At 40.3% G+C, this 12,753-nt stretch overlaps 1 protein-coding gene across 1 annotated transcript; it reads left to right on the forward strand.

Annotated features, from left to right (window-relative positions):
• The first annotated feature begins 752 nt into the window (after positions 1-752).
• Positions 753-10,335, forward strand: CTXN3 (cortexin 3). Its single transcript, XM_004042435.4, has 3 exons — positions 753-1,099; positions 5,024-5,130; positions 9,129-10,335. Exon 3 carries the CDS (start codon positions 9,228-9,230, stop codon positions 9,471-9,473), a length of 246 nt encoding a protein of 81 aa, XP_004042483.1. The 5' UTR covers positions 753-1,099; positions 5,024-5,130; positions 9,129-9,227; the 3' UTR covers positions 9,474-10,335.
• The last annotated feature ends 2,418 nt before the right edge of the window (positions 10,336-12,753 follow it).

Raw genomic sequence — 12,753 nt, forward strand, 5'->3', positions numbered from 1 at the left:
GGTGTGTTGTCGCTAACTGTGCCGCCACTTCAACAAAGAAAGTGGTGAGTTGCCAAAATACAAGGATGCTCCATCTTAAGCATTAGGCTGAATTCTTTTTAGAGAAGTGTTTTTTTAATGAAGAATTTTATCCTAAAATATTTTCCAAATTTACTTATCCAATGAAAGTAATTTAAGCATTGTAGCAAGTAACTAGAATCTGTGGAATGAGAACAACTTTCTCTCACAAAAATCAATCTTCTTTATTCATCGAGTGGTCTCAGGTGCCGTGTGTGGGGTGGGGGCTTTCCCAATGCCACAATTATGCAGGCTGCTCAGAGAGACACTGGACCTGGCAACCTACTGCCCAGCTAATTTACAAGCAGGTGACAGGTGGTGAAACTATGATTTTGATATTTTTAAATGGTTCTTTCCTTCCCATAAATGCTGCTTTTTGGAAAGGTCACTTTAGTTTTCTTTAGGAAAATGAGCCTTTTCTTCCTCTCCCAAATCCTAAGTTGATGCCCTTCCCCAGAAGTCTTCCTGTTAATTGAGTTGGCCTGAAGGTCATCAACAATAATCAATATGAAGAGTTGCTGCGAGGTGCTAATTGACACTCCCAAAGAGGAATGGTGTCAACAATCAATAAAGAGGACAGAGCACTGGTAGATTTATAGCTTTGATTTTGAAAAGGTATAGGAATGCCCTGTGATGTTTCCCCACCCCCCAACCCCGTACTCCTTTTGAATGTTAATGCTTTCTTGAAGATGATTTCAGACACACTGCTAGGATACTGCCTCTACTCGCTGAAGCAGAATCCTCTGAAGAGTTGCTGAGGCAGAACTGAAATCATGGCTCACCTCAAAGAAGCAGCAGTATTGGCCGTTAATGATGCCTCACACAGAAAGACGGTGCTCCTTTAACTCGGGGTTTTAAAGGGAAGTTTCTAAGCCTGAAACAACAGCTTTAGACCTGGGGTGTGCCATCAGCTGCCTTGCAGCTACCACTGTCTACTGCTTTCACACAGCGTGGTCGGGAAGAATGGAAACTAAAGAGGCTTGTAACTACCTGTAACTGTTCCACCAGGAAATGGATCAAGTGTTTGTTCAGCCAGAGCCAGGTACTTGACCCAACCTGTATCTTTGACGGGCTAATTAAATGCTTTTCTCTAACTTTACAATTGATGCATGAGCAATCATCGCATACATGCCTTTCAGATCATAGTTCTGAATTTAGATCTAGCTGTTAGATGTCTAATTAAACAATTGCTAGATAAAGTTAAGAAGCGAGGGGGTAAAATGTAATGATGCCTTTATTTTTAAAGCATGGTTAAGTTTATAATGTTATTGATACTGGATGAAGAAGTAGTAAAACAGGCTTTTTTTCTTTCCTAAGCTGCAGTAATTTATTTCTGAAAGCTGTTTGCCCATTATCGTATTTTTTTTTTCAGTCACCTAAAACGTCCAACCTTCCAAAATGTAACAAGGATGTTCTGATTTGTTTACAAAGGATCACAACTCAACCACTCATATTGACAGCGTTGACTGTCCCTGGCTGATAAGCTGTGTGCAGCACTATCCTTTTGAGATATCAGCAAGTAGCCGTTTTCACTATGAAACACACAAAGAAAGACAAAGAAAACCAGGTGGAACAGTAGGGCTTATTATTTGAAGTTAAAAGTTCCAGTTCATTAAGGGTGCCTTCTGATACCACCGATTCCTGACTAGGCACCCTCATAGTGTTTTCTGATGTTCTCAGCTAGGCAGTAGCCTTGCCCTGCAGTCCCTTAAAAATTCCTCAAGCAGATATTAGGAGGAAGATGAAGATGGGGAAGAAGTAAAGCTGAGATTGGGGCTGAGGCTGAAGACAAAGGTCTCCTGCTGACCCAGAGCTTAAAAGCAACAGTGAGTTGAGAATAACAGGGTCCACTCCCAGCCCAAGCAGACGTGTCTGCAGGCTGACTTTGCAGAAACAAGCAGAGAACAGACTTCCCAGTGCAGCAGTGGGGGCTGGCAACAGTTCTGAAACTGCCTGTTGACATCTGTAGCTGAAGACATCCTCATGTTTATGAAATCATTGTTCGTAGGCTTTCTAGTAGACTTGAGTCTATGTTTTGAGAGTATAAAATAATATTTACCCTTAGCCCCCCTTTGAATTTTGAAGCATCAGGGCTATTGTATTGGAACAGGAGGGCTGTACTTGGAAAAAAATATATAGATGTTGCCGTGTATATGAGCCAAAAACAAGGGGAGTGGGAGGATTTAAAATCTACGAAACACCTAGAAAGAGCCAGGAAATCTTTACCTGAAGTTCTTTGCTGGTAAGCAAGAGGGCCATGAATTCTTTGAATTTATATGAAATATTTTGTATCTTTGTGTGTATATCCTGAATGCAAGTTACTGTTCACTAGAATAATACACAGAATTTCTAAAAGATTTGTAGGGGAATAATATTTGCTTATGTGGTGATTCTGTTGCTTAGATAACGAGGTGGCTTATACAGATGACTCACAATTGTGGTGGGGATGGATAATAGGATCATTTGGGAGATTTACACATCTAGGGTGGGTGAGTGGGTTGGAGAATGAAATGTACTTTGAGAGACTACAGTTATACAAACAGGAATGCAGCCCAGGCTTCCTTTAGTGCTAAAAGTAGAGAGGGATTCTATTTAGGCTCAGTATCAGGATGTGTATTACTTGAATCATTCAAAGCCATGTTAACATTTCCACAGTTAACTTCAGAACTGTTGCAGAATAATGCAGCATTTTGAGTAAGTTTGTCTCTGTCGGTCACCGCAAATTCAGTCCTGCCTAGCTAGACAATTCCGTTCCTGTTAAAGTCTAAAGATTGGTCTCGCTAGTCTGCCAGATAAATATAAATAAGGTTCATAGTATACCTTTGCAGGATAAAGTGTCCTGTCTATCACATGTGAATGGAAACTGGACAAGCCCAAGAGTGTCCTTGCTCAATGGATGGGCTATTTTGACACCTACTTTTGAAACCACGTCAAGTCACGTAACTAGGTTTCTGATCCAGAAGTTTTAAAAATTAGGTACTGCAATTATGTGGTTTAGGAATATTTAAAATACAGACAGCATTGCTTCACTGCGCCCTACAGGCCATTAACACCTGAGGGATGACACCTTCAATTCATTCCAACATGCCAGTGAAAAACTTGGGATCTACCATCATTTGGCGGTGGGGTGGTAGGGGGTGGTGCTACCTTTTTGGTAACAGATTTTTATAATTCTGGGCAGTTTATTTATAATTTTCATACCTTAGTGTGCTTGATCACATAATAGAAATTAAAAATAAATAACATTTTGCACAAAAATGGTGTAAAAAGAAAACACTCATTCATCCCCACCTACTTATCAAACCCCCACTATGTGCCAGGAAGGACTACATAGGTACTGCAACTATTAATAAGATCATTGCACCCTATTGCAAAAGGGTGGGCTCTTGAGTTGACGACCCGTAGAATCAAGTCCCTGTGTGTGGCTCCACAGAACAAGGTGTCCAATGCACTTAAGTAATTCTGTCGCTGTCACTTAAAAAAAAAAAAAGAAAAGAAACATGTCATTGCTTTAAGATACATTTTCTTCAGAGAAAGTATTTTTTCCTTACTGTGAAATTGTATAATGAGATGCTAATGAAATAAAATGTCCAAGGGATCCAAGCCTGAGAAGGGTACATGTTGACATTAATAGTTTTTGTGTAAGACATTTGGATTCAGGATATTTTAAATGGCTGCCCTTCCCCACCAAAAAGTAGATTAGGTAAGAAAGAATTGACCTCTTAAATAAAAGGGTAACTTTCGATTTCTGGCTGATTTTTATATTTCAGATTCCACCCATCAACACGGAGGCCAAGGAAAATTTAATGAGCCAAATAACTTATGGCTCTTCAAATTACAAGATCTGTGGGTTTTAAAGTGTCATTGTGACTTGAACTAGCTGTCATTCTTTCAAACAAGACTTACTTCAAATGTGATGGTCCAGCACCTCAGTCCGGCTTGATGACTTGTGCTTTTGTTTTTCCTCTCTGCATCAGTTAGCTGGCACCTCGGATTTTGAATTCAGTTCCCTGGACTGTAAGGGGTTGAAAATTTGATTTAACTTATATTTAAAAAGGAAATGATCCCAGAACAGCAAATAATTCCTCAAGGAGCTTATTGTATAATAAGGAGGAGATAAACACTGTCAAGACTTGCACTGTAATCAGTGCTGGCACCGAGTACAGGTGATGTCTCTGGAGATGGAGTAAAAAACACCCCATCCTTGGTGAAGGGAAACAAAGAAGGCCCCACCGAGAAGTGGGTATTTGGTGTGAACCCTAAGGGAGGGAGAGATGGAAAGAAGGAGAGGAAAGATGCTTGCCTCATAGTGCTTGCCTCCTCACCTCTCCACAGACGGAAAGAAGGAGAGGAGGCAAGTATTATGAGGTAGGAAACCTGGAGGTGTTAGAGCACAGCAGGTATTGGATCAAGCTGAAAAACAGACAAAATGAGGACATTCTCCACAGGTGTCCACAGACTCAGTTACATGGAAGTTTATTCTGATCAACACATTGGCCATTTTACTGAGAACTAAATGTGATTTGGTGTTGACTCCTTTCTAAACTTATAAAAATAAAACTCAGATCTTAAAAATTCCGTTGTCAGCATAGGTCCTAATCTGTGGTCCAGAAAACATCTGGGCATCAGGCCCACAAGGGGGTTAATGGGCTGTGGACACTGGGGTGCAAAGGTTTTCTGAGGGGAAGAGTGGTGAGATCTGGGCTTAAAAAGATGAATCGAGATGCAGTGTGTAGGAAGCATGGGCAAGGGATGAGGAACGCCACTTTGAAAATTACTAAAACTAAAGCAAGTGGCTAAGAGTGTGAATGACCCTGGCTGCAATGACTACGCCTGCCGGGCTTCATAAGTAATTATGGGTGTCTTCTGTTTTTGTCAGTATCACAAGGGAGCTTGACTCGAGCAAGGGAATGTATTATATGACTTTTGAAAAGGGTATCTTTTAAGGTTTTCTTTAATTTTTCAGTATTAAAATTAGACTCTATTTCCTGAGCACCCACAAATGGACCTGACAAAGGGAAGACACAGATGTACTGCGTGATGAGGAAAGCCTATCAGGATTAAAATATGGCTGTGAGTAACTGTGGTCCTTCTTTATACTTAAAATAGCTGCCATGTGTTATTATGAAGGCTTCTGATGGTGGTATCAAAATCCTTTGAAATAATAGACTTGCACAGATTTCCCTGGTCATCTAAAAGAAAGATGTCATTATTCAGTTAAAAGCAAACTTGCAGATTTTCTAAGAATCATTTTTACCAAAAAGGGACATTTTACTGCGAGACAGACATTTAAAAATTTACATGTCTTGAGATATTTTTGTATTGTGGTAGCAAAATGATTACATTTATTTCTTTTTCTCCACCTTATAATAGCTGATGCTTCCTTCAACTTATACATGCTGTTGGAGCTTTCTAAATCGGTAAATTATTGATTAGCTGATTGCAGGTTTAAAATCAAGCAGACTCTTCCAGGGATTTCAATCAGTCCTGGGCAAAACTGTGAATCAGTCAGTATTGGTTTCTGGATCTCTTTATCCCTTTAGCCACTACCTCCTGATTGTCTCTACCCACCATCCCTCATCCCTCCCCTAGGGCTCTCCAGTGGGCCCCCTGTTCACACCACCATGCCTGTCTTCCTGTCCTGTCCAGGAGTCCCTCATTCCCAGCAAGGTCTTCCTTCAATCGCCTTTCTACTTACCACACGTTCCCCTCCTTCAGGCGGGAACGGTCCTCACAAATTCCTGCTAGCACATTAATGTGTCACTTTCCTAGGTAAAATATTGCAATTTAATAGGAGACGTTGACACTTTGACCAAAAGCAGTTATTTTTATAGGAACTTGGGCACCACAGTGTGCTGGGGGAGGAGAGGTTTACAACTCCCAATGTGCTACAGAGTTTTAAAAATTCTTTCACCTCTATTTGCTCATAATTTGGTATATCAGGAAAGGTTTGGTAATGAAGACATTGGAGAATACACATAGTTATATTTTAGGAGGCTTCTCAATGCAAAGAGGGTTAACCTTTCCTTTATACCTTGCCTTTTAATCAGTAGAGGATGGTAAAACTTCAAATTAAAACTGATTTTAAAAATCATTCTAATACTTGGCATCCTTGTGCAGAATCTGAGTCCCAGAGTCATTCCTAGGGTGACTGAAGAGGCAGATATGGCCGATAATCTGAATCAGGATGAGTAAGTTATTTGCTGGAATTTCTGGAATGGTTGCCTACCACTGCAGCCCCCAAATGAATGGTTTGCTCGCTGTAAATCCTGAGTTGTGGGTGAAGCCTAGAAAGTATGAGAGTTGATCCAGGAGAGAAGGATTTGGCATTTGCCCTGTATGGAAGAGAAGGCTGGGGAAGACTACTCCTGGGGTCACAATGTTGCTCATCAAGTGGAGATCCCCGGTGGGAAGGGAGGGACTGAGCAAGGTATCACCGTCCTAGTCAGCCTGCTTGTGCTGAGGAGGTCATTCTCAAGGACTCAAAAGGTTCTCTATCTAGTTCTTACCTGAATTTTTGGATTTCACAGATCCAGAAATCCTTACGTCAGTTATACAGTTAATGGTCTTTTCTCTTCTTATATTTCCTTTTTGGATTATGTGGTGTTTTCCTAAAGAACTTTCTGAAAATGGCCAGGCGTGGTGGCTCATGCCTGTAATCGCAGTACTTTGGGAGGCTGAGGTAGGTGGATCACCTGAGGTCAGGAGTTCAAGACCAGCCTGACCAACATGGAGAAACCCCGTCTCTACTAAAAGTACAAAATTAGCTGGGCGTGGTGGTGCATGCCTGTAATCCCAGCTACTAGGGAGGCTGAGGCAGGAGAATCACTTGAACCTGGGAGGCGGAGGTTGCGGTGAGCTGAGATCGCACCATTGCACTCCACCTTGGGCAACAAGAGCGAAACCCCGTCTCAAAATAAAAAAAATACTTTCTGAAAATGCATACCTGTCTCAGCTTTGTTGAGAATGGACAAAGAACAGGACTCTGGCCTCATTTGGGCTGGATGGAAAAAGGCCATAGAATGAGATTCGGATAATCCTGCAAGGAGAGCAGGAATCAAAGTGAGAGGATCCTCAGTAGGATATGAAAAAGCAAGGAGTATGTCAGGGATGGCCTCAGCATCTGCTCCTCTGTCATCAGCGGGCTTTCCTTTGGCCCAGCCCTTGGAGAATTTTATATTTCGTATGATTAAGTATAGTTTGAATATTTTTGGTGGACACAGGTGGCCCTGGTCTGATGTGCTGAGGAGACCTGCATTGGAGGCTCTGGCCTCCCTTCCTGCCCCTCCCTTCCTGGCCCACAAGGAATTAATACCCAAGGCTAAAAGGGTGCTTAGAAACAAGCAAACCAAAACAAAACCCAGTGCATTAATATCCTCTAAATTCCTAAAGAGCATATTTTTTAAAAATGCAGTCAAATTTTTATCCCAATCTTACTTCCAAACAAACATGAATTATAAATGAGTTTTGCAACTGTTATAGCCTTTAAAAAAATTCAAAGTGATAGAGCTGCAAAAATGATGCATTACCCGACTGGTAACTCCTTCCTCCCAGATCCTGGCTGGGATCCCCCTTATAAGTTGTTTCTTAAACTGTAATTTTACAAACTTTGAAGTGTCGATATAATGCAAACTGTTATGCTATGATTACTAATGCTGTACTTGAAGGCAATGATTATAAGTTAACTGAAGGAACATTGTATTGATGCTTTAGGTCACATATTCTATTTTTATTTGGTTATTTTCATTGAGCAAAATTTATTTTGTGTCCGTGTTAATTTCCATAGCTAATTACTGTGCTATGTAATTTTTATTATAAATAAATTCATAATAAATATCATTTAATTTTCTATATAGTAGTAGTGTCTAATGTATATACTTTTATTTACGATGTGATTTAAGTAGATTTCGTTCAGTATCTGAAGCTTTTAATGACCTCTGTGTATACTTGTCATGTATATACTTGTATATTTATATGGTAATATACACTTGTATATTTATACAGTAATATCTACATATCTAAGTTTTTCCACCAGTAAAATTAAAATAGTGTTAGCTTGTCCTTTTCCTTCTCTTCCTCTCTACTGAATAGTCTTAAATGGTAGGAAGCCACTCTAAGGAAAACTGTCCTTTTGAAAATATGCATCAATCAATTCCTTTCTCTTGGCTTAATTCTCTAGGTGCTTCCCAGGGTCAAGTATTGAACCTGGTCTTTGTTTTCTGAGGAAAAAAGAAAAAGCAGCAGTAACTTGATAGTTTGGGAGACTGAGATACCTCCGTTCTCCCTTGGCTCAGGCAATAGAAAGGAAAGGAGAAGCAGCATAGCTCCCTTAGTTGTGTCTTAGGTGAAGCAACACTTGGCTTTGTTTGTTTTTCTTTTTTGTATACTTTTCAAAGGGTTTTCACAGCTTTTCATCCTTATTACAGCACCATGAAAGATGCAGGCATTGCTACTTGCATTTTTACAGCTTAGTGACCTCTCCAAGGTCCCACACCCATTTTGCAGTAGAGTGGAGCCCAGAGCCCAGAACCCAATGCTCCTGGAGAAGGTTTCTATTTTAAGCACCTTTTCTAGCCTCAGTTTCCTTGCACTGGGGCTAAAGAGATCCCTGCTTTTGTGAAGTTTGCAGTAAAGTGGCTAACATGTTTCAAGTTTAGCCACTGTGCTGACACATAGCTGAGGCTCCCTCAATGGCGCTATCGTAAGAACAATGTGAGAGTAATATTAGTGGAGCAGAGCAGGAGGAGACTTGGCAGGGGAGGCTGGGTTCAGATGTCAAGTTGACAGTACACCCTGAGGTCAATATTACTGTGCACATTTCTCATCTTCTATATTATAGTTGTATTCCCTGCCCATCCCCCCTGGCCCCAGGTGGCTCTTCTGAGAACAATCTGGTAATTTCATGCAAGAGTAAAATATCTTTCCCGATAATTATACAGAATTGAGCATCTCTGGTGAAAAAGAAAGCTGGTTTACAGATTTCTTTTTCTCTCTGAAAAATATGACTGTAAACCTAAAAAAATAAGGCTGCTATTTTATAGGTATTCCTTTCCCTTCCTTTTTCCCTGCAGATAACTCAGCCTCTCCAGAGTGCAGCCACCATGACCTCCGCAGATTGATGATGGAAGAAAAGAAAACCAGGATATCCTGTGCTCTGGCTTCCCTGGACCATGGATGGAGGACAGCCCATCCCTTCGTCCCTAGTACCCCTTGGGAACGTATCAGCAGATTCTAGCATGTCCCTGGAGCAGAAAACGACATTTGTTTTTGTGATTTTGTTGTTTATTTTCTTGGGCATTCTCATTGTCCGGTGCTTCCGGATTCTTTTGGATCCATATCGAAGCATGCCAACCTCTACCTGGGCTGATGGACTTGAAGGCCTGGAGAAAGGGCAGTTCGACCATGCTCTTGCTTAGGAGGGATGGTGTGGGATCTCCTCCTGAGGAGATGAAGTGCTTTGTGTCTTGGCGAGGATTCCCTTTATTTAGTGTTCTCAACAAATCAAATTTAAACAATATTTGGTCCCAGGACCATAATCCATTATTCCATAAATATGCAGTTGGGTTAAAGACATTTGAGGATGTTGGAAATGGACACTTATATAACTAATCCAACATAAGAAGGTTTAAATTTTTATGTTTGCTCAATGAATGAGTACTCTTAAAATTGTGTGATTGTGAAACCAAGAGCGTTAATACTGACATAGATTTGCCATCAAACAAAACACCACCTGATCTGACTAAAGAATAAAAGACTAGAAAGGATCTCATATGAATCTGGTGACAAGGCCAGGAAGAGATTTCCTTGCTCTAATTATGTCTATATTTGTTTTATTTCATGGGCACCTATCTGGGTCCTGAGCAGAATGAGGAAGATTGTGCTGAATGGACCCAAAGTAGTTTCTTGTTTTCTCCTAAAGCAGGGAGCTTTGGGAAGCAATGGGAAAGCTTAAAAGAGATGATTCTGTCCTCGGTAAATGTGAGTGAGAATAGCGTTTTGTTTTTCAAGTAAAACTTAATCCAAAGGCTACAAAGTTTTAAAAACTATTTACCAAGCCAACTACATTATATGTATTCATATTAATAACATGTGTAGAGGTAGCTATATATTACTTGAATTTACACTTTACACAAATGATTTAAAAAATAGGTTGCAAGTGCAGCTGAAAGTTTTTTTTAATGAAAAGTTAATTGTTTAGAGGAGAAGACTTTTATAGTCTTCAGAGGAATGTGTATTTATGATTGTATATAGTCACCAAATAAAACTTTTCAAGAAACAGAAATGCTTCCTCTCTTATTTCACCAGAACTAATGCACTGAGGGTGCTACCTGGTATTGAGTGCTGAGGCTTAACATTTTTCCAAGAGAGGAGAAAAGAGTTAACAGCATGAAAGCTCATCTAATTCATCCCTCTCCCACTTCAAGAAGAGCTCCTATAAATTGTCCTGCACAGATAAAACCAATAGTTTTTAAGACCACCAAAAAGGGAGATGTGAATACCTCTTATTCCAACTTTTGTTGGAAGGAAAAGCTTGTGTCTAAACCAACCCTGCAGATAACTCAGCCTAAACCAACCCTGTTAGGCTGTATTTATAATCTATGTCTTCTGGTTTTCTCCTCAGCTAGTCATTACCTTTTTTGATTAAAAAAAGCACACTTCTTTAACCTATTAATTATAAGATTTTCTTTTTCTTTCAAATGTACTGTCATGTGTGTCCTCATTAATTTTTTTTGTATTTTTGTTAGAGTCTATTCAAACCCACTCATGTATTTATGGAGCTCCTGCTTTGAGCCTGGAATTGCTAGCACTAGAAAGACAGAAAACACACAGGGCCAGTTCTTAATGTTGAATACTTTTCTATCTTGTTGGATGGAGAATACATTTAAAAAGGCGTATGACTGAATCATTGTTCAAATGACTAACATGGACCTGATGGTTCCCACATCATCAGAATCAATTGGGGAGGTTAATATGTGTGCTAATTTTTATTATTTTTTTACTTTCTATTTTTTTTATTTTTTTAAGAAATGGGGTCTTGCTCTTTTGCCCACTGGAGTGCAGTGGCACAATAGCTAATTTTCATTATAAAAGTTGTATATCATCATGGCAAAAAATTTATTATACAATATAGAAAAATATAAACAGCACTGGTCAAAATTCTACCAGCTTAGGTCACCCTAACTCCTAACTCCAATTTTTCCTGGGTAGTTTATTGACAATGGAGATTATTACAGCCTTTCATCCCTACAGGTTGATTCTGTAGAGTTGGGTTAGTGAACAAATGCTCCAAGAGATAAAACATGAGGAAAGATGAATGTAGCCAAAATAATTAAGGAAATGTCCAGGAGACAATGGCTCAGGTATAATTGTGCATGTTTAAGTGCTTGGCATAAAGTTCAATGCAATGTAAGTTATCATTATGAAATAAATTAGATCTTGACCTGAGAGGATGGAGGTAGTTTAGATATGTGCAAAGGAAAGGAAGAGGGAAAACCATAGAATAGGGAAACAGAGGTATGAGTGTGGGACCCGAAGGCAGGAGTGCAGCCTGGCTGGAGCAGAGAGTTGGAGAGGCAGCTGGAGCTCACATGGGAAGGACAAAGGCAGAGGCTGGACCTCAGAGGATCCTAAACAGAAAAATCAAGGGTGGGAGTCACCGTAGATTCACGAAGAAAAAAATGACCTAAAGAGTGGTGTGTCAGTTCCAGCTTCCGTGCCCTTCCTCAGGGCAACACCAGGATCCACTTCTATAACGGGAACACACTGAAATAGCCACCTGCCCCCTAAGAGGCCTTTGAGCACAGGCATTGTCCACAAGTGCCACGGGGCCTCCCAAAGCCTGCCCTTCTTTCACTCCTCCCTTTATTTCCCACTCTATTTTTGTTTTCCCTTCTCAGATTACTGCTCCTTGTTCAACTTCCCCTCACTGGCTCTCCTGCCTCCTTCCTTGTCCAGAGCAAGAATACCATAACAAGTGAAAAAAAGCTTTGGGCTATTCACAGTAAATTGATCCCCCCCCTGTAAGAAGTGCTAACTCTCTGTTTTAATTACTCAGGGCTTCTTGGAGTGAACAACTTATTCTCAAAAGGTCACATAAGCCCTCTCTTTCCTGGCTTTCTGGCTAAAGGAGTTACAGGGCAGCACTTTGCCTATCTTACAAGATATTTATAATGAGTGCAGCTGGCCTTTATGGAGTATATCTGCATCCCAGGATGGGGGGAAAAAACCCTGGACTTTCCCAAGGTCACTCTGTAGAATAGACCTGCCTTTTGATGCAGAAAAACGTGCAACCTCATTCTTAGCCTGAGCTCGGAATCGCAACCCTGTGTTTTATTCCCCCAGAGATCCCAAGTTCTAGATCAACATTTCTCCCTCCAAGAGACCTTTTAAAATATTTTAAACACTGCGTAAAGTAAGTTTAACTTGGGTGCGAAGGAGCCTAATTTGACTCTGCTGTTAAATTAATAAACATTTCAAGACAGGTAATTCTTTTGCTATCATTAAGGGTCAAGGCTGAGGCAAAATAAACAATTTTAGGAGGCAAAAGTTAGATAGAGCAGATGTTTATGTATGCAGAAAAAATATGTATTCAAGTTCCTTTTTTATTGGATTCATTGCACAGTGTTTTACTGAAACACTGAAGTTTTTTTTTTGAGACGGAGTCTCACTCTGTCGCCCAGGCTGGAGTGCAGTGGC

This window comes from Gorilla gorilla, chromosome 4, assembly GCF_029281585.2.
Source record: "Gorilla gorilla gorilla isolate KB3781 chromosome 4, NHGRI_mGorGor1-v2.1_pri, whole genome shotgun sequence".
Lineage (NCBI taxonomy): Eukaryota > Metazoa > Chordata > Mammalia > Primates > Hominidae > Gorilla > Gorilla gorilla.

Excerpts from the sequence above, each read along its gene's own strand:
- CTXN3 (XM_004042435.4), top strand. The coding sequence starts at position 9,228 with ATGGATGGAGGACAGCCCATCCCTTCGTCCCTAGTACCCCTTGGGAAC.